Here is a 23,432-nt window from a genome sequence, read left to right on the forward strand (position 1 = left end):
GATTGTCTTGCGTCATAGGAATAAAATTGATAATCACGTTTTGATTCGTCCTTTTCGACAGGTGCTTCCATGTCGAATGCTACGTCAGATATACGTTTAAACATTTATTATATAACTTTGATTTAAATCTTTGTCGCGCTGACTTTGTCAAGCGAGCACGAAGTCCACTTCCTGCTATCAAATTTGCAGTAATATTTCTTTGTGCTTCATCAGATCCTTGATCCATCAACGCTGCTAGGAGAGTTGTTGTTGTTCTAGTTGTTTTTTCTCTCTATAAAGTCTTTTTACTTCTTTATCAAGATTTTTGTATTCTAAACCTCTAGCTTGTTTTTTGTTGTAATATATACGATATACCCATCTAATAAAATTTTCATTGTTTGTTTTTTCATAACCGGGTTTTAAAATATCAGATTTATTAAATATACCAAATAATATTATTTCGGGTAAATCATTTTCTTCAGTGTTTCTAATATCTTCGATAAACTCCTCTCTAAATTTTTTAATCAATTCTACGTTTTCTTTTACTGGTTTGGGTTTAGGTGCAAGTTTTTTTTCACGTCGGCGACTTCAGTACGAAGTTTTCCAATACCTTCAAGTATTTCTTCATCGACGGATGGAGGCTGAGCCGCAGCTATATCAGTTGGAAGATCTCCTAAAATCTTCAATGTATGTTTAGTTCTTCTTGCTATTTTTTCAGTTTCTTCTGCGGATTGTTTTAATACTGGAAAAATACCCTTTTTCCTCTTCTCCTCGTCCTCCTTAATATCTCCCCATATAGCTTTTTCAGCAGCCGCTGAAGCTTTTTCACTAGCTGTAGTGACGGGTTTAAATAGGTTTTTAATGTCTTCCTCGTACTCAACTTGTGATCGTTGCTGCGCTCGTAAGTTTTCTCTAAATGAGTCTCTAACAGGAAGAAATTTCTTAATTGCTTCTAATCGTTCTCGTGCTATTCTTGCAGTATGAGATTCAGAGTGAACCATTTTATTATAACAATAATTTTTTTAATTAATAGCAGCAGAAAGGGCGCGACCTCAAATAAGACGTAATTGCATAAAGCGCGTGCATAATTAACTAGAAACAATCACCAACGGCAATAAAGTAATATTAATTAGAAATTCCATAGAGACTCTCTTAGTAAAGTGTCGACGCTTTTTTAATTTTGTCGACGCTTTTCTTTTTTTCGATCATTTGTAGGAAGGCTTATTTTCGGTTTCGGACGCTTCTACAAAAAGGTCTGTTCGCCCTACCTGCTGCTGCATGTTTCAAAACGTATATATGAATGTCTGAATACGCGTATATGCATGTTTAAATACGTGAATATGAACGTTTGAATACGTGTATGTGAATGTTTGAATACGTGTATGTGAATGTTTGAATACGTGTATATGCATGTTTGAATACGTGTATATGCATGTTTGAATACGTGTATATGCTTCCGACACAGTATGTGAATTTGAGATTTGGTTTAACTAATGCTTTATCAACAGTTTCATTTATACTATTAAGATCGTTTTAGGTGGGTTCGCAGAAAGTCAAATGTTATTTTGGCACTATTTATTGCCGTCGTTTTATAGTGCATCCAGTGCAGGTTTTGGGCTCATATCTGTACCCAGTTAAGGTTACTGAGCCTAAATAAATTTTAACAATTATTAGCTCTGTTTATTTGGTTAACTTCATCTGACAACATTTACAATACATATATATATATATATATATATATATATATATATATATATATATATATATATATATATATATATATATATATATCATTACCTTTGATGATTATCTAGGATATTTAAGGAAGGAGAAGTGACCTGTATTGTTTCGGTATCATCATTTTGCCCATTAGCTGCACAAATGTTTGTACTTCGTGAACATGATGTATTCATTCAGTTTGAAAATATTTATTTTTGTATTATGATGTCTTTACAGACATCCATCCATATTTAGTACTGCTGCACTGTTAACATTTCCTTCTACCTTCATATATTACACTTGAAGATTATACATGTTGCAAACAAAAAAGTTGTATTTATTTTAGGAACTGTCATCTGCTAACTTTTTTAAGGTTTAATGATTTATGTTGTTTATGAAATACCGTAATGTGTGGTATTCTTGTTTTAATCGAACGTGGTATCTATCCTATCTATGGCGAGTTGCCTTTTACTGTGTGGTGCTACTTCTTTTGATATGATCTATTGTTGACAAATTCGTGTAAGCGAAATGTGCATTAACGCTCCTCACAAACGTAAAGACTGTTTCGTGATCATAAAGTGATGGTATCGCTTCTTCCATTTATGATAGTTTGCTTTTTCTTGGATACCTTATTCTTTCATGCTTTCATTTATTTTTATTCCATAGAAACATATGGAACAACAGTATTTCCAAGAATGTTCAAATAATGATCGACGCTTTTATTACAAATGCAAAATCGTTTACTCTTAATCTCTGCTCGAACTGTCTTATTTTAGTGAATCTTGTAGAATTGTTATCTGCCGAAGCCAAGTCAATAATGATTTGCTCAAGTATACCAATATGTGAGTTGTTTATATCGTTGTAGAGCATCAAATAATATATGCTGAAAAGCATTGTTTACTAACATGCATTTAGAGAGATGTACAGAAAATGAATGTCATGGTTGGATAAAAACTGTTATGATCTGGTTTTTATGACAAAGAGTTTTGTATCATATAAGTTACGAAATGCCTTTGCCCATGGTTAGAGAGAGAGAGAGAGAGAGAGAGAAGAAGGAATTCAGGCTCTCTAACAAGGGTGTCACCAATAACCGTGGAGATACAACTATATCTTGGAGAATGAGGTAAGCAATCACTGTAAGGAAAAGACAGAGCTGTTCTGACTGGAGGAACGAACTTTATATATATATATATATATATATATATATATATATATATATATATATATATATATATATATATATATATATATAATACTCAATTCTAAAGATACATTTATAGAGCCTTTATATTAAGAATAGATGAAATACATATAAACTTACACTTTTCCATCGTGCTTACCAACTTCATTGTATAATTTCTGCCTTTTAGAATGTAATACAGCTAGTTAAATCTCGATTAACTTCATGATATCCAATGAGTATAAAATTCAATAGTTGTGATTAATGCAACAATAATTTTGATGTATCGTGCTAAATTTAAAATAGGATACTAATTTGGAATAGGTTACTAATCATTGCTCAATATTACTTAAAGGATCTTTTATTTCCAAATTAAATCTAAACATGAAGTTGTTAGTGAATTCATCTTTTCCAATAATACATACCACAAATACAATTAAACATTCCATTATATTATAATATAAAAAATAAAGAACTCACAAACATGTTGGAAAATATCAACTTTACCGTTAAAGTCTCAAATATTGAAAAGTATACATTCTTTAAAGAAGTTTGCGAACACAGGCGATTCTTACCTGTAAGAAAAAGACAAAGCTCTTCTGACTCGAGGAACGAATTAATTCTTCATAAGCCTGCTTCGCTATCTATACAGTTTTTCGTTCGCTCAGTCTTAGTGAGAACAATGCCTCTTTGAACGTTTCCATGGCGACCCTGTGAACCATCTGCGTAACGCGTCCATTATTGATATAATAATTTGTCTGTTCGGCAGCTTCCCCCCCAAATCTAAATTGCTGATATTTAGATACAAGCGAAATGTATTTTGTGCTGACAATTGTTGATATTTAGTTACGAGCAAAATGTATTGCATAAGTTTCTGTACTTGCTTGCAAAGCGGGATCTTTTTATAATAGCATACAGTTGTATTACACAAATATATAAATTTTATCTCAATATATTTTAGTGGAAAATTGTTTTCAATATAAATTAATGAAAAATTACTTTTAATACAGTTTAGAATAAATTTGAACCTTAATACTTTTTATTTAAAAGTTCTGTCCTAGTAGAAACGTTAATATATTGAACTCGCTGCATCTAAGCGAATAGTTTGCCTATCAAATCTCATTATCACCATATGTAACGATTGACGTATTCTTCAGACTGTAAGATTAGTTCTTACCTCGAATAAGTACTTCTTTAAGAGCTTACGATAAATAGACTGACGAAATCTTAGTCAATATTTCAAGCACAGGTGTTTATTGTGAGGCTTCCAGTTCATTATTTCATGTTCTGCTTGATCTCTTTAGTACTAAAACTAGCGTCTATTTCTATTAAAAGTAAGTGTACTTGCATTTCAAACGTTTATTAACCTGTAAAAGACTTATGCTTCTTATCCAAGACATCTCATGAATACCATATTAGTAATATATGAATACGTACAATCAAAACAATTATCTCCTTAATATGTGGGGGGAGGGATTGGGGTTGCAGTTTTGATCATCCGTACGAAGCAAGACAAACAAAAACAAGAGTCAGCGTTAGGAATGTCACTTGCATTTCCGGTTTTCGTTTCCACGTCTGCAAAAACAAACAAAAATGATAAGGCTAATAGCTAACATAAAATGCTATAGAAAATAACCAAGGAGTGTATTTCAAAAAAATGGTATCATAACATGATCAACTATTAGACACACAAACAGACACACACAGACTCATATATGCATATATATATATATATATATATATATATATATATATATATATATATATATATATATATATATATATATATATATATATATATGTGTGTGTGTGTGTGTGTGTGTGTGTGTGTAAATTGATATAACGATATCTCGTTGTAATGAAATAACATGGGGCTCTTTGGTGCTTTCTCAATACAACTAAATTAAGTATGCAAAATACTCTGAAAGAACGAAAATTTATTTGTTTATGATGGACAAACTACCTTCATTCTGCATGGACAAACTACTTTCATTCTGCATGGACAAACTACTATCATTCCACATGGAAAAACTAATGTCATTCCGCGTGACAAACTACTTTCATTCTGCATGGACAAACTACCTTCATTCTGCATGGACAAACTACCTTCATTCTGCATAAACAAGCTACCTTCATTTCGCGTGGCAAACTGCCTTCGTTCCGCGTGACAAACTACCTTTGTTTCGCGTGACAAACTACCTTCATTCCGCGTGACAAACTACCTTCAATCCGCATGGACAAACTACCTTAATTCAGCATGACAAACTACCTTCATTCAGGCTGTCGTCTATGCATCTCTTATTATTGCCTATTTTAAGGGTTATTGTTCGCATCAATTTTTGTTAGCCTTTGAAAGGAATCTCTTCTGGTGTAAAGATAAGTACTTGTGTTGACTAATCGAAAATCATATCCATGTTTAATAGTTAACAAGTAATCGTGACAAAAGTAAATGTTTCACTGAGTGTATTTACCGCTAAAATTGCATTAGCAAAGTAATGTCGTTCATAGTCAGTGAGTTTCGAAATTATGCGCATTATATAGTATACATTCAGGACACAATATGTCCCCTTCCAGCATTAACAATTAATATACGATGGATAATCGTGGTGGACTGATCAGGGAAAAATGTTTACGTATCACGTATTCATATTCCCAGATTGACTGTATATAGGGTTCTCCAAAAGAACCCATACAAATGCAACCTTTGAGAGTGCTTCTTTCACATAGAGATGCCGGTTCCATTATAACAAAATTTGCTTATTAATGTTCTTTCCTTTCAGAATATTTCGTGTACGTCTGGTTTGACTTTGTCCAGATATTATCATTGATGAAAAGCATTGTCGAGTCTTCCGACGAAAATAAAACCATGAAAAAGTCAACTGACATGAATGTGCGATGTACACATTTACAGAGATCTAGATCCTATCCTGAAGGAATGTCCATTGGTAAAATTAACGCTATGGATAATGTGATGAATGTGCTTGTGTCAACGGTTGCGGTACGATGGGTTTTACGAAACATCCTAGTGGTCATTGTCTTTCTCGGAATACCGTGCATAATCATGAGCTTCCATTTCTTCTCGACCGTAAATCATCTCGGTATCATCCGACCGCGAATAATCGATCTTTACAGACAAAGGGGGTCAACATACAGGCCAAACCCTATCCAAAGCGACGATGAATACGATGCCATAACTCACAAAGGTGAGATACAAAATGGCTCTGAAAATCTTAAACATCATCTCACCAAAATTGATCGAATCACCATTGATGGAGTCTACAAAACAAGATCAAATCATACCAAAACTCTGTATCCTTTAACATTAGACGCACCATATCTGTTGTCAAATCCAAACTTATGCAAGTCAGCGGTAAATCTATCAGCTCTTGTGATAGTTCACACTGCACCGAATCATTTTGAGATACGTGATGTCATGAGACAAACATGGACCAAAAATTCATACTTTCATCAACTCGGGTCTGTCAGGATTTTGTTTCTGCTTGGCACGGTTCTTGATAATGCAACGCAAATAAAAATTGAGAATGAATTTATAAAGCATGGGGATCTTGTACAAGGAAATTTTATTGATGCTTATAGAAACCTTACACATAAGGGGGTCATGGGATACAAGTGGATATCAGAAAACTGCATGAATGCCAAGATGATTGTCAAGGTTGATGATGATGTGGTTGTGGATACATATAAATTGCTAAAAGAATATATTCCAAAACTTTCTGGTAGAACACGATACATTCTTTGTAACTATATTTTTGATCGTAATATGCCAATCATAAGAGACAAGAGAAATAAATGGTACGTCGATTCTGATGTTTTCAGTGGATATCAATTTTATCCACAATATTGTAGTGGGTTCGGTGTAATTTTATCTACTGATATTATCCGTTTTCTCTACAGGGCTGCGTATTTAACACCGTTTTTCTGGGTTGATGACGTTTATCTCTATGGAATGTTACCATCGAAGGTCAAAGATATAACCTATATCTCACTTGCCGGGAATTTTACTTTGGATTTTAAAGAAGGACTGGAATGTATCGAACATAGCAAAAAACCGTGTCCCTTTCTGATATGTGGTGGGAAAACTTCAGAAGAAGTCGTGAAGTTGTGGGATGCGATGGGGAAGGCATATCAAAGGACTTTAAATATACAGTTTAAATTGTCAAATACACCATATGAAATGAATGCCGCAAATAAAACAGAGTGACAAAGGCAAAAAGAAAAATAGCTTTAGCAATAGACATCGGATGTCACAACTTAGCAATATATTAATAATAGAGGAACGACTTAAAAGCTGCAGCAAAAACGATCATAGTAACCTTAATAGAAATGAAACAGATGGCGAAAAGGAGCAAATAAAACAACTAAATATTTTTGTTAAAAAGATCCTGGAAAAAGAACGCTCAGATGCAAATAGGGACGCTGGATGTGGGTGAAACTAAGTTAGGAACATACAATATGGGAATGAATCGGGAATCATAAGTTATTAATGTCATATAAATTTCTTTAAGTCGGTCCAGATGACTTTGTGTGTATGTATATGTATGTATATAGGTTTGTCTGCATGCACCTATAAGTGGACAAATGGATGAATCTTTCGATATGCAAAATTAGTGGTGTGCGATTCTGCTGTAGATTCTTATGTTTCTCTTGATGATCGCAAATAGCATGTATAAGGATAAGACACCCTTATCAGCGCATGCTGTTGGATACCATGTATAGTTACGGAGTTGTATGAGTTAAATCTATTACTGAATTCTTATGAATGTCCACTATATTACTTTTAGTTTTCATTGTGGATTCGTAGTATCTGGGGTTTTGTTGCATTAGGTTACTTGTGCTGACCTTTAGAAACCTTTTTGGGGCCCCGAGTGGCCGAATGGTCTAAAGCGCTCACCATCACGTATCATTGCTATCCCACCTCTGTCTGCGTGGGTTCGAGTCTCGGATTCGAGTACGCGGGAAACCTTGCCGTTAGCCTATGGTGGGACGGTGGTTCTTTTCGGAATTTTTCCGTTTTCTTCCTCCACCATTTATACTGTCCGCCATATATATCCTATCTTGCGTTGAAAAATGGCTTTAAACCCTACAATGAACAACAACAACAGCAAGAACACTTATATACAGATAAGTATGACTTCTCCTTTCTTAACATGTAAAATATAAAACTGCTAGAACCTAAATTTCTTGAACAAAATTCTCGCTGGACAAAGGTGTGTGTCAATCAAGATTTGCAAGACCCATATTATACGTCATGGTGCACAGATATTATAAAAAATGCCGCGTATTTCTCAGTATGATTCACAAGAGTGTCATCCCCATATTATAATTTTGGCTACTACTTATACGTAAAAATCGGCAGATATCTAAGGATAGAGAACTATAATATTACAATCCTATTACTAGTTTCGTTCAGATCGTTGAATAATGCGTGACCGGTCCAAAGCTAGAACAGAATAGCTCGTATCACAGATAATTTACACCATAACGTAAACAAATTCAATTTTAATCATATAAACAAATACAACCTAGTAAGGTATATTTCATATAGAATTTATAACATAAATTAAGCTCTTGGTGACTTGAACGGTTCCTTCCTAATAGGGTAGGTGTCACATAAAATTTCAGTATAACAATATAACGTCTACATATGCATTAAGTGAACATATTTACATCTGAATTCCATGTAATTCTCGGGGCCCCGAGTGGCCGAGTGGTCTAAAGCGCTCACCGTCTCGGATCACTGCCATCTCACCTCTGTCTGCGTGGGTTCGAGTCCAAGGCTCGGCTAGCGTGGGTACGTGGGAAAGCCTGCCAGTAGCTTCTCGTGGGTCGGTTTGTTCTTCCCTGGGTTTTCCAGGGTTCTTCCTCCACCAGTTATACTGGCCGCCATGTATAGCCTATATTGTGCTGAAAAATGGCGTTAAACCTAGAACAACCATATAATTCTCACATTACATTAAAACTTAAGACTTAGTATCTACATTAAACAAGAATAAAATAATAGCTTAAAGGTGTGTGTGATTTGGATTTTTAACTTAGCTTAAACATCATTTCATTCATATCGCTACGATGTCTGCAATGTGGCAGTTTATAGTGATGTCTAGCACTGGTGCATCATGCCGCAGACGTGTAGCATAATATCCCACCTAGTCACATTTTCCTAACACCAGGCCTATCAGTCCTAGCACTAACATCTTAATGTTGAGCGCCTAGCGAGGCAGCTGTTAGTACCATGTTTGTAAGTCTTTGGCATCACTCGGTCGGGGTTCGAACCCACGACCTCCCGCTTCCGAGGCGGACGTTTCGGCCACTAGGCCACCGGAGCGGTCATAGCTCAAAAGGAAATACCAGCTATAAGTGTGTGTGTGTGTGTGTGTGTGTGTGTGTGATTTGGATTTGTAACGTAGCTTAAAGAGTATTTCAGTCATATCGCTACTATGTCTGCAGTGTGACAGATTATAGTGATGTCTAGCACTGGAGCATCATGCCGCAGGCATGTAGCATGATGTCCCACCCAGTCACATTATTCTGACAACAGGCCGACAAGTCCTAACACTAACCTCTTAGCGCTGAGCGCTTAGCGAGGCAGCTGTTAGTATCAGTTCTGTAAGTCTTTGGTATGACTCGGCCGGGGATCGAACCCACGACCTCCCGCATCCGAGGCGCACGCTCTGACAACTAGGTCACCGGAGCGGTGCTAGAAGTAAGGTATTAGTAAGTAAAACAATTATTATAGTGTTCAGGATAGTTACCTTCTAGAAAACTTCAGCCAATAGTAAAGCAAAAATTAAACCAATATCTTATTGTAGCCCTATGTCTGCTAATGACGAAAGGTGATTTTGAATTCGCCACATTAAAAACCAAATTTTAAAGTGTTGGCCATTTCTATGGTAACCAAGAACATGAATAAAAGCAATTAATGATTTTTATCTCTAGATATCAGTGCATGTTTTAATCAATTTTTATTTTTGTCATACAACCTATTACATCTGCCTCGTTATTTAGCACATGAACGTCAATGTTTCATATATCGATGATGAATCACAAATAAATATTATGAACGAAAACTTGTTTATTAACATTTCCATGTAATTGGCAGACAATTCATAACGTATAGGCCTTAGTGCTAACGTCGAACGTCGAAATGTATATGACAATGGCTGGTGTTACTCAAAAGCCACCTCGGTAACGTCTAAATCATTTAATTAAAACGCTAATAATCAGCTATTTATTGTTTGAATAATTTAATGGCATGACCGCCAGTAGAGAAATAACATTTCAGATAATATATAAACCACCTTTTATCGCAGCAAAAAATAGCAGACAATTTAAAAAAAAAACAGAAACAACAACGTTGGAACAAGAACAAGAACAAAGCTTGTTGTTCAAACGCATGAGAATTTTATGACAGAAGATGGTACTGGTAGACCAAGCACAGTGTTCTTTTTATATAGTGATATAGTTTTGTGTTAAAAATAGGTTTTAAATTATAATGATCAAAGAGCTTTAGCTGTAAAACTGGTATAAATGATAATCTAGAGTTAGGTAAATTAGTTAAAGAATAGTGGCGTAAACATTTTCAAAAATGCTAGAAAAACGTAGCATTACATTGACTTTTTATTACCTGTTACTATATTTGCAACACAATATTTAATAAGATCTTGATATCAATATATTGATAATGACAGCTGAAGTTTCTACAAGTCATACGGTTGATTATACTGACTTTTTACGCCATTTTCTTTTTGATTATTTCATAGTACATACCAGGCAAAAGAACTAAGAATATAATTAATACATAATATATAATTTTAATAGTTTAATTACGAGATTATGCAAATTTCATCTATATTGTTTGCTTAACCTTTGCCTGCATTGAGGATAAGGGTTTGGGCCTACCTGACTAATGGGATTGCTTTATAAGATGTTTCCTTGAATTTCAGTTCAAGAACTGGCCTTGATTAAGACCATATTAGGTTATGAAATCGAAATTCTTTAATGTAAGTTTTCATTACGATGACTGGAAATTGTTTCAGACAATGTTATTGCCACATAGTTGAAGTGTGGACGAAAAATGAAAAAAGCCTTTTGTCAACGATGTGTTCATTCAAATCTTAATATCAGATTTTTGGGAGTCAGTGATTCGAGATTCTAGTTGCGTTCAAATAATGTTAGAGGAATGATCATATTTATTCGTTGTAATTGCAAAGTGATCACTGTATTTTATTGGATAGATATTACCATGCCAACTACAATAGCTGATGTGGATATAACATGATGAAACAGGTTATAGTCAGATTACAATGAAAACGCTTAGATTGATCATGAAAACACGATGTTTATTTATAGATGAATAAAGATAGAAAAATCCTACAAATAATTCGTGGGCATACTTTCCAAGACTAGATTTTTAAACCATGATGCGCACCTAGTTATAAAACTGAACGATAACCGAAATAATATAACAAAAATGATACGGTTCCTAACCGGGACGAATTGTAAGATGTAACATAAAATTAACAGTCAACAATAATGAAATGAAATGAAACAAATATTCAGAACACAATAAAACAATCAATCACTCCAAAAATGATACATGAATTTCAAACCAATCATTTAGTTTCACTCAGTGATAACTGTTTTCATATAACGAATGACACTTTTCACTCAAATAGTGATAACAGATTTGATATAAATTGGGACATATATCTTGCAGCGTCCAATTTATAACAACAAGGTCACATCAGCCCAATCGCTCTGACGGATGGTCCAAGAGCCACCATTAAGGGTCCACCCTAAACTGCCTGCCTAAGGATCCATAGCACATCTTATTCCCTGTTAGTCCTGAAGCTTTGGCCCCTCACGAGATAACCGCTATCATCCTCTGGGCCAACGTCACCATCGAGAGCAGCACAACGGGCATATACTAACCCAAATTAGCCTTAAAGCTAAAACAACAATTTCAGTAAGTTCGCAAACACATCAATGATACAGCATCGTTCTGTTATTATTGCTCTATCACTCCTTTCAACCCTTCACCTCTTTCCAGATGAAAATATATCTGAATCCGTATAATGTCAGTGACACGATGATGTTTCGCATGCAATGACGGACGTACGTGACGCATGCGCGTAAGTGGAGTTGATCATTTTATAAAAATCGTTATCGGGATTGCCGTATAAGGTTATAATAATCATGTTCACATGTGAACCTGTATCTGACGAGTTTCGTACAGAATTTTAACTTACATTATCTCGTCCCTTGATTCATACAACATTAATGAGAATACATTCCTTCTGTTCAGTTATACACCGGTGAGCTTGAAAACAGACTATACTAAAATCTAACATTGCATAACACAGCTCGGAACTATCAAAATGCACAATAAATATTAGAACAATAAAACAAAACAATTATATCCTATAATACAGATAGGAACATACAATTACCTACACCTGCAGCCGTAAAGTGGATCGCTTACTGACAAGACTTTCCGTAATGTGCGATTTGAATGTACCATAGGCCTATATGTACACTGGCTATGTTGCAATGCACGGCATGTGCGCCCAAGTTAAATTGGTTTTCTCATCGTAAGCACTTCGCTTGTGCATTATTGAGTGAACCGAACGCAATGCATTGAAATAATGTATGATATGGATAAACCACCCTCTGGTAATGCTGTAATAATAAATGAAACCAGAGTGCATTCTATTCCAAATATTTACAAACAATAAATATACTACATAATTCTGTAACAGTGGGTGTTGTATATATCTGCTTGCTTAGGTGTCACATCAATAGCAGGCGATTCTGTTTCTTTGGTGCAACGTTGCTATGATTAATTAAAGAAGCTATCAAAAGAAGTTCTAGTATTCAGTAAAATTTAAAACCCGAATAGTTGTTGTTGTTGTTGTAGGTTTAGCGCCATTTTTCAGCACACGATAGGCCATACATGGCGGCCAGTATTATTGGTGGAGGAAGAACCTGGGAAAACCCCCGGAAAGAACCACCGACCCACGAGAAGCTACTGGCAAGCTTTCTAACATACCCACATTGGCTGAATCCGTGACTCGAACCGACGAAGACAGAAATGAGATGGCAGTGATTCGTAACGGAGAGCGCTTTAGACCACTCGACCACTCGGGGCCCCTAAAACCCGAATTGTGATGTGATGTGATTTGAATTTTTAACGTAGCTTTAACAATTTTACAGTCATATCGCTTCGATGTCTGCAATGTGGCAGTTTATAGTGATGTCTAGCACTGGGGCATCATGCCGCAGACATGTAGCATGATGTCCCACCCAGTCACATTATCCTGACACCGGGCCGACCAGTCCTAACACTGACCTCTTCAATGCCGAGCGCCAAGCGAGGCAGCTATTAGTACCATTTTTGTAAGTCTTTGGTATGACTCGGCCGATGATCGAACCCACGACCTCCCGCATCCGAAGCGGACGCTCTAACCACTAGGCCACCGGAGCGGTAAACCCAAATAGTGTGTAACCTATGTTGCAAGTAAATGAAAAAGAACTAATGATATGGCGAGTGAATCGATACACGAGATTAAAAATAAGGCATGAAAAATGTAATATCAATACCACGGAGTAAAACCTCATACAGCCAGACATAAGGCGAAAGGTGAAAATATGGAGATTTACGACAAAAGTAGTGAAGTTGAGCAATATAGGGCAAATGAGAACAAAGAAGGATAAACACCCTAGGTCTGTATAGGGCGAACATTTATAGGGCAAATGAGAATAAAGAAGGAAAAACAATACTTCGAATGTTTTAGCTAGAACAGGATTTGTCTATTTGAGACCTGAGACTGGATTGGGATACGAAGTACAGTGTTTCAGTTGCGGCCTGAAGTTTCGAATCGATCAATGTATCTATAAACATTCAGCTATTCTGTAACATACTCGATCGTTTCCGCACTGTCCTTAACTTTCTATGGCCTTTCCACCCATCACACTGCGGTACATTTATGACGGTACCTTAGAAAAAGTAGTTCCTTTGTCCAGGAAAAAAAAAAAGAAGTCTTCCAAATTTAAACGCACGAAATGAACGATGCACAAGCTTGAGACTTCATTCGGCTAGTTTAGAAAAGGACAATTTCCAAGATCGATAGTTCATTGTGACTACCAAGACCAAGCGAGAAAGATGAATCCTTTGAAACAGATATCATTCAAGTTCAGTGATTTTCAAGTGGAGTGCGATGCTGTGCCTTGCGATGAGAGCGATGCAGTAAAGCATCATGGGAACATTGTTATCACTACTATTACTACCACTACACCTACCATAGAAAGTGATGCTGTGCGTGTCAAACCCGATGAATGCGAAAGCAATGACACTCGTTATCGTGGACTCTTTACTGGTTTTTATTATCAATGTCAACTTTCACGTAAGGCCATGCGTCTACCACCCTACGGATGTCATCCAACACTCAGCAAACTCCTGTTGATGTCACCCTGCCCTCATGAACACGAAGCTGTGAAACACGAATATTCATTCCCTGTGTGTTTTCCTGAATACTGTGACTTTGACAATCGTCTTCAAACCTTCCCAGGAAAATGGGCTAAACATCTGGAAGGACAGATCCCCGAAGAATTAGCCAGAGCCGGATTTTTCTACTTGGGCGAAAGGGATAAAGTGAAGTGCTTCAGGTGCGATGGTCCCCAAATTGTCAGTACCTACTTTAGTGGGACCGAGTTATTCAAGTGACATACCATGTCCTTTAAGAAACAAAATTGGCTAGGAGTCAAACGTTGGACCCTTTTAAAAAATAAATATTCAATCATTACCAAACGAACTGCAAGAGAAGATCTACAAGGGAGTTTGGCATGGACTTGCCAGTGCAAACTCTCAATGGGTAACTGTAGAACTTTTGTGTCGAGAAATTCAAAAGAAGAAAGTGAGAGAAGTCAACAAATGGATCAGGTTGTTCTGGATCAAATGTGCGTTCATCCTATTATTTCGCTTTAGACCGTTTACATCAGAATATTTCATTGACATTCTTGATCGTTACCCTGAATGGCAGTGGTCAGAAATTACTCACTATGTTCATTACTTTCGCTCTAGAGGAAGATTTTAAATAAAATAATACTGACTGACACGATCATTGATACTTTACAAGAGAACATTCGGACTTGCCTGTGGAGTTGAGAGAACGCATTTACCGAGAGCTGGTCAAAACACAAGTGAAATGCAAAGAACAATTGCATCCGTTACGTCACCGGAGTTTAAACCACTGGTATCTGAATGCTATAAGAGGACTAATTCATCTGAAACTGTTACAGTAGTCAGACCTTGTTAAACTGTTCGTGGACGAGAAGTATAGGCATGTTAATGATTTTTTACTACGAGGTACACATACTGCAACGAATTCAAGAAGAAGATTTAGAGGATTACCAAAATCTTTTACACAACGTAAACTTAGTTGAAGGGGAAGCTTCTGAACGAAGTGTGATGTGTATGTTAGTGACTGAACGATTTAGATTCGCTACTGGAGTAGGATTATCTCTGTGCAGAAAGTACATTTATTGCTTCCATAAAAAGAGGGTATAAAAACAGGCTACCATGTCACGACCTTTATCAGAAGTACTACAACAGATTCCGTGGAAGGAAATCAATGACACTATTCAAACAGTGGAAGATTACCAACACTTATTACGAGAACTGTGTCCATTCAGTTTGGGGTCGACGCGTGGTGTGTGTCTTAGTGACTTGTTTTCTGGGATTTCGTTTACCAGCCAGTTCTTTGTGGACTCTTTACAAATAGTACTGACCACCAAATTAAACATGAAAGTGATTCTTTTAAATGTCCACAAGAGACTCATTCTGCTCAAAGCCTTGCGTTTTCATCTCGATACTTTTCGACCTCTACGGGGATAAAAGATTCGTCAACTTTTAGGTGCCAAAAACGTGTATGACGATGTGTGTGTAGCTTTTGACTTACACCGTCATCGGTCAGATGTACGTGACTGGAAAAATTGGAGTTTTGAGGCTTGGACCCAAAAAGTGGCCCATTATGCTCGAGAGTTGTGAACCTCCATTCAAACGTCCTAGGAAAAAACTCACTTTTAAACCTGTGTAAGTGACAGTGCTAGAAGAACCCGTCACCGAGGACAGCCATTCCATTCAGGACAGGACTGTCATGGACATTCCCTAAAGACCATTCCGGGAGGACACTTGTGTTACATTACCCCATGTAGAGACTGTGTAAGAACATTACACACTGTCCCTAGGACATATTGGTTACCAAAAACATGTTGTACAGAGACTTGTTTATATTCCACTTTGATCGTTTTGATGTGTGTTTTATCGTTGTACTTAACCATTTGGCTTTCATGTATTTTTGCTTTCGTGTTTATTTTTAATAAATCAAAAAAGAGTCCTGAAAAAAGCATTAAAACTCTTGTCTTGTCTGTCTTCATGACACAAGTGACATTCCTTGCACTATGGCTACTCTGCTGTCTCTGCTCCTTCTTCCTCCACTTTCAAAGTCATCGACGAACACTTAGATCGTGTCAGTTGAGAGGCCTTTTATCTTCGACATCCCATTAACATGTTAATTGCTGGACCTAGCTGTCCAGGCAAAACTGAATTTGTCAAAGTTTGATTGAACATAAACCTCATTTGATCGATCGTCCACCTTGTTAGGAGAAGACGAAGAAGAAATTAAACGGGTTTACGCGCAAAGGGCATCATCGTAATGCCAGTGTCATTTATATTACTCAAAATTTGTTTCAACAAAGTAAAGCCCATCGCACCATCAGTCTCAATGCTCATTAGGTTGTTTTGTTTAAAAGCCCTAGAGATAAATCGCAAGTGCAAGTAATTAGGAACACCTTGTCTAACTCACGCGTACGACGATGTCACTCAAACCCCACACGCCTATCTACTCGTTGATTTGAAACCCACAACTCCCGATTATTTATGATTTCGTACCCATTTGTTTCAGCACTGGTGTCACGACGGAGTGCCTGTCATATACATGTCTCCGTCGTCGACTTAACCAAAAAAATCTATAAAAACCTCAGGTACTTTGGGTCTGTTTCACACAGCGTCAACATGATGTCCCTTCAGTCTCATCTTCCCGTCGAATTGATTCGTGCCTTGTATGGCATCAGTCGCGAAAAAATTCACAAATACGTGCTCGTGTCTTAGAAGATAGTCTCAAAGAAGTCTTACGATGGTTTACGGTGACAGCACATCAATTACTGCAAGGCATCATGCAGATTCCTCATCAAACCAAACGCTTTTTTGATAGAAACAAAGTAGCCTTGACACAACTGGCCCATCCCCGCGTTGACACTCAAACCAAAACGCAAATCATTTTGAAACCTGGAGGGAGCGGTTATCTAGGAGGTGTCATCATTAAAAAAAAAACAGCCCATTTCAGGGCTACCCAATACTCTAGAAAAGAAATGCTCATTCAATTGACAATGGTATGTTAGTAAGTTAGAACAAATAGAAGTGTGCCTATAAGCGCTTCATTTCTTTATCTTTGTTAGAAAGTGTGACTATAAACACTTCGTTTCCGTAGCTTGTCAAATTAGTAATTAATGTTTGTCATTAAAAAAGTCAGTTAGTGTTTCTTTTAAGTCCGTTTGTTTCATGTTTGTTTGAGGTGATGATATGGTGTAGTACGTTTTGGTATCAAGGTATGTTTTCCTTCACGTCCGCGCTAGACAAAATATAAAGGGAAATGATCGTCAGTCAAGCTACCCATTGTTGAGATTTAATGGCATCTGCAGAATGTCAGGTGTCTACTAAATGAGATACGTATGGAGGATGAAAAAAAAAGATGGATCAAGAGAAGGAAAAGGAGAAGGATAAGGATATAATCCTCCTGGTAAGGACGATTTGCCATGTCGAGCCGGTAAGAATAAAGAAACAACTACCAGTCTTCACCGTACCTCGTACAGAGGACATGGATTGGGAGTTGGAGCTGGAAGCACGCTGGCCCCAACACTAAGAGAGAATTGAAGTTTTTGAAAATAGCCCTTTACAGTGCTACCCCAATACTCTAGAAAAGAAACTATTAAGTTGCCAATTCGTGTGTGTGTGGAGTAGTGTGATTATAAACACTCACTCGTTTACTGATGTGATTGTGTGTGTTTGTGTGTGTGTGTGTGTGTGTGTGTGTGTGTTTGTATGAGTTCACATACGTTTGTGTGCATAGTAGATTTTTGGAGTTTGGAAGCGTTCGAATACGTTTGTGTGGATAGTAAAGTGTGTGTTTTTTTTTTCCCTTCCCTTCTGTATGGATAGTATATTAATGTTTTGATTTTGCTTATTCCCGTGCGTGGATAGTGTATTTTGGATTTTGATAGTATAATCAGGGTTTGATTTTGTTCCTTCTCGTGTATGGATGGTATATTAGGATTTGTTTTTGCTCCTTCCCGTGTGTGGATAGTATATTAGTAGTTAGGTTTTGCTTCTTCCCGTGTGTGGATAGTAAATTGGTGTTTAGATTCTTTGCTTCTTTGCGTGTGTGGATAGCATATTGGTTTTTAGTTGTTTGCTTCTTTGCGTGTGTGGATAGTACATTTGTGGTTAGTTTTTGCATCTTCGCGTGTATGGATTGTATATTTTGATTTTGTTTTGCTTCTCCGCGTGTGTGGATGGCATATTTGTGGTTAGTTTTTGCTTTTTTGCGTGTGTAGATAGTATATTTGTAGTTAGTTTTTGCTTCTTCCCTTGTATGGGTAGTAAATATGTTGTATGTGTTATATAAATCTAAGTCCCACTCTTTCTTCCCAATTGAGGTCAGTCCGGTGCACACCTGCACACCCGCTCTGTGCTCCCCATTGACGTCACCTCACATTGTTTCCCATCTTCAGTAATGTGACGTTACCTCACGTAGTTGCAACATTGTTACCAATTTCCCTTACTGTGACGTCAGACGCTATACAGACTCCACTTTCCCTTGTCCATAAACAGACCCAATATTACCCTTGTTAAATTCCCATTGTCCCTATACAGGCCCGGGGTGTTTTTCCTTCCTTGTTCTCATTTGCCCTATATCGCCCCACTTCACTACTGACAAATTAAAGAAGTAATATAGCATAAAGAGTGAAGAAGGTTTTGATAAAGCTGCAGCTACAATAAATGAAATGAAGACAAATGGTCAAAACAATCGAAGACTTTTCCCATAAATTTCTCTTTTACAAAAAAACAGTGCATATACAAAAGAAGGGCACAAAGGAGACACAAAAATATTTTTATTGCACAGAATTGCTAATACAAACATTATCACAAAGGCATAGCGTACGTAACACATTCCAATTCACTTTGACTAATATTCAACATTATTGGTACCGCGTACCTAAAACATTACAATTCAAAATGACTAATATTCAATAGCATTTGTACAGTGTACATAACACATTACAATTCAATATGCTAATGATCAATACTATTTGTACAGCATATATAACACACTAAAATTCAATATGGCTAATATTCAATACTATCTGTACAGCGTATTTAACACATTACAATTTAAAATGGCTAATATTCAAGACTATTTGTGCAGCGTACATACAAAATTATATTACAATTTAAATTGGGAAATTTTCGACACTTGCACATGATACTTAACAAATTACAATTTAACATCCCTAATATTCAATACTATTTATGCAGTGCACATAACACGTTACAATTCAATATGGCTAAGAGTCGATGCTATTCGTACAGTGTAGATAACACATAACAACTCAAAATGGCAAATAAACAACACTATTTGTACAGCGTACATACCATAATATAATTCAATATGGCTAATATTCAATATTATTTGTAAAGTGTACATAACACACTAAAATTTAACATAGCTAATAATCAATAATATTTTTACAGCGTACATAACACATTACAATTCAATATGACTAATATTTAAGCTTATTTGTACAGCATACATAAAATATTAAATTACAATTAAAATTGGATAATATTCGACACTTGCACATCATACATACTACATTCCAATCCAAAACGGCTAATAATCTTTGCTATTTGACAGCGTACAAAAAAGTTACAATTCAAAATGGCTAGTATTCAATACGATTTGTACAGCATCCATAACACATTGCAATTCAATATGGCTAATATTCAATGCTATTTGTACAGCGTACTTAAAACAAATATTCAATAATATTTTTACAACGTACTTAAAACATTAAAATTCAAAATGACTAATATTTAATATTATTTTTACAGCGTACATAACACGTTACAGTTCAATATTGCCAATGACCATTACTATTTGTACAGCGTACATAACACATTACCGTTCAAAATGGCTATTATTCAATGCTATTTGTACAGCGTACTTAAACAGTACAATTCAAAATGAGAAATATTCAGTACTATAACAGTGTAATAACATGTTACAGTTCAATATGGCTAATAATCAATACTATTTCTACAGTTTACATAACACATTACGATTCAAAATGGCCAATGTTCAATGCTACTTTTGCAGCGTATATAACACGTTACATTCAATATTGCAAATTATCAATATTATTTGTACAGCGTAAGTAGCATATTGTAATTCAAAATAACTAATTTTCAAAACTATTTGTGCAGCGTACATAACAAATTAAATTACAATTTAAACTGGGTAATATTCCACACTTGCACATCATACATAACACATTACAATTCAAAATAGCTAATATTCATTACTATTTGTTTTGCGTACATAACAAATTACCATTCAACATCCCTAATATTCAATGATTTTTATACACGTTACAATTCAATATGGCTGGGAGTGGACACTATTCGAACAGCATTGATAACAAATTACAATTAAAAATGGTAAATAATCAACATTTACTGTACAGCGAACATAACACATTACAATTCAAAATGGGTGATATTTAATAATATTTGTACAGCGTACATAACATGTTGCAGTTCGCTATGGCTAATAACCAATAATATTTGTACAGCGTACATAACACAATACAATTCTATATGGCTAATATTCAATATTATTAGTACAGTGTACATAACACATTAAAATTCAATATGGCTGATAATCAATACAATCTTTAAAGTGTAGATAACACATCACAATTGAAAATGAGAAATATTCAATACCATAACAGTGTAATGACATGTTACAGTACAATATTGCTAATAATCAATAATATTTCTACAGCTTACATAACACATTACATAAAAAAATTAAATTGCAATTCAAACTGGATAACTTTCGATATTTTGCACATCATACAAACTACATTAAAATTCAAAATGGCTAATATTCAATACTATTCGTACACCGTACTTCAAACATTACAATTCAAAATGATAGATAATCTATACTATTTGTGCAACGTACTTAAAGCAATAAAATTCAAAATGACTAATATTCAGTACTATTTTTACAGCGTCCATAACACGTTACAGTTCAATATTGCTAATAATCATTACTATTTGTACAGCGTAATAACACATTACAGTTCAAAATGGCTGATATTTCTTACTTTTTGTACAGCGTACATAACACATTACATTTCAAAATCGCTAATATTCAATACGATTTGTACAGTGTTCATAACACATTACCATTTAAAATGGCTCATATTTAAAACTATTTGTGCAGCGCACATAAAAAATTAAATTATAATTTCAATTGGGTAATATTCGACACTTGCACATCATACATAACACATTACAATTCAAAATAGCTAATAATCATTACTATTCGTAATGCGTAAATAGCAAATTACAATTCAATATCCCTGATATTCAACACTGTTTATACAGTGCACATAACACATTACAATTCAATATAGATTAATAATCGATACAATTTGGACAGCGTAGATAACACATTACAATTCAAAATGGCTAATATTCAATACTACTTGTACATAGTACTTACCACATCACAGTTCAATATGGCTAATGACCAACACTATTTGTACAGCGTACATAACACAATACAATTCAATATGGCTAATATTCAATATTATTTGCACAGTGTACATAACACATTAAAATTCAATATGGCTAATAATCAATACAATTATTTACAGCGTACATAACACATTTCAATTCAAAATGGCTAATATTCAAGACTATCTGTAGAGCGTACATAAAAAATTAAGTTGCAATGCAAATTGGATAATATTCGATACTTGCGCATCATATATTCTACATTCCGATTCAAAACGACTAGTATTCAATAGCACTTGTACAGCGTCCATAACACATTGCAATTCAAACTGGTTAATATTCAATGCTATTTGTACAGCGTACTTAAAACATTACAATTCAAAATGATAGATATTCAACATTATTTGTAGAGCGTACTTAATACAATAAAATTCAAAATCACTAATATTCAATACTATTTTAACAGCGTACATAACACGTTAGAGTTCAATATTCTTGATAATCATAACTATTTGTACAGCGTACTTAATACATTACAGTTGAAAATCGCTAATATTCAATACGATTTGTACAGTGTTAATAAAACGTTACAATAAAAAATGACTACTATTCAATATTATTTGTACTGCGTACTTAAAACATTACAATTCAAAGTTACTAATATTCAGAATATTGGTACAGTGTAATAACACGTTACAGTTCAATATGACTAATCTTCAATACCATTTGGACAGCATACATAACACATTACAATTCAAAATGTCTAACACTCAATTTGTACAGTGTACATTACACATTAAAGTAAAAATGGCTATTATTCAAGATTATTTGTACAGTGTACATAACAAACTAAATTATAATTCAAATGTGATGATATTCGATACTTCAACATCATGCACAACACGTTGCAATTCAAAATGACTAATATTCAATACTATTTGTACAGCGTCCATAACACATTACAATACAAAATTGTTATTATTCAACACTATTTGTACAGCGTACTTAAACCATTACAATTTAAGATGACAAAGATTTAATACTATCTGTACAGCGTACTTAAAACATTACAATTCTAAATGACTAATATTCAATAGTATTTGTTCAGCGTACATTACACGTTACACTTCACAATGGCTAATATTCAATACTACGTGTACAGGCTACATAACACTTTACAATTCAATATGGCTAATAATCGATACTATTTGTAAAGCGTACATAACACATTGGAATTCAAAATGGCTAATATTCAAGACTACTTATACAGCGAACATAAAAAAATTGAATTACAATTCTAATTGGGTAATATTCGATATTTGTACATCATACATAACACATTACAATTCAAAACGTCAAATATTCGATATTATTTGTACAGCGTCCATAACATATTACATTACAAAATTGCTAATATTCAATAATATTTGGACAGCGTCCATAACACATTACACTTCAAAATGGCTATTATTCCTTACTATTTGTGCAGCGTACATAACACATTACAGTTCAAAATGGCTAATATTCCTTACATTTTGTACAGCGTACAGAGCTCATTACTATGAGAGATTATTGTTATGACTGGTCGGCCTGGTGTCATGATATTGTGTCTGG

At 35.2% G+C, this 23,432-nt stretch overlaps 1 protein-coding gene across 1 annotated transcript in view; it reads left to right on the forward strand.

Annotated features, from left to right (window-relative positions):
- LOC149779796 (beta-1,3-galactosyltransferase 1-like) overlaps positions 1-16,294 on the forward strand; it is a 34,787-nt gene extending 18,493 nt beyond the window's left edge. The window contains exon 2 of the mRNA XM_089940663.1: positions 5,659-16,294. Within this exon, the coding sequence (XP_089796789.1) occupies positions 5,706-7,100 (1,395 nt within the window). The 5' untranslated portion in view covers positions 5,659-5,705 and the 3' untranslated portion in view covers positions 7,101-16,294. The remainder of the gene's footprint in view (positions 1-5,658) is intronic.
- Positions 16,295-23,432: the final 7,138 nt, after the last annotated feature.

The sequence above is a fragment of the Sinohyriopsis cumingii genome, chromosome 17 (genome assembly GCF_028554795.1).
Source record: "Sinohyriopsis cumingii isolate HCF-2022 chromosome 17, ASM2855479v2, whole genome shotgun sequence".
Taxonomy (NCBI): domain Eukaryota; kingdom Metazoa; phylum Mollusca; class Bivalvia; order Unionida; family Unionidae; genus Sinohyriopsis; species Sinohyriopsis cumingii.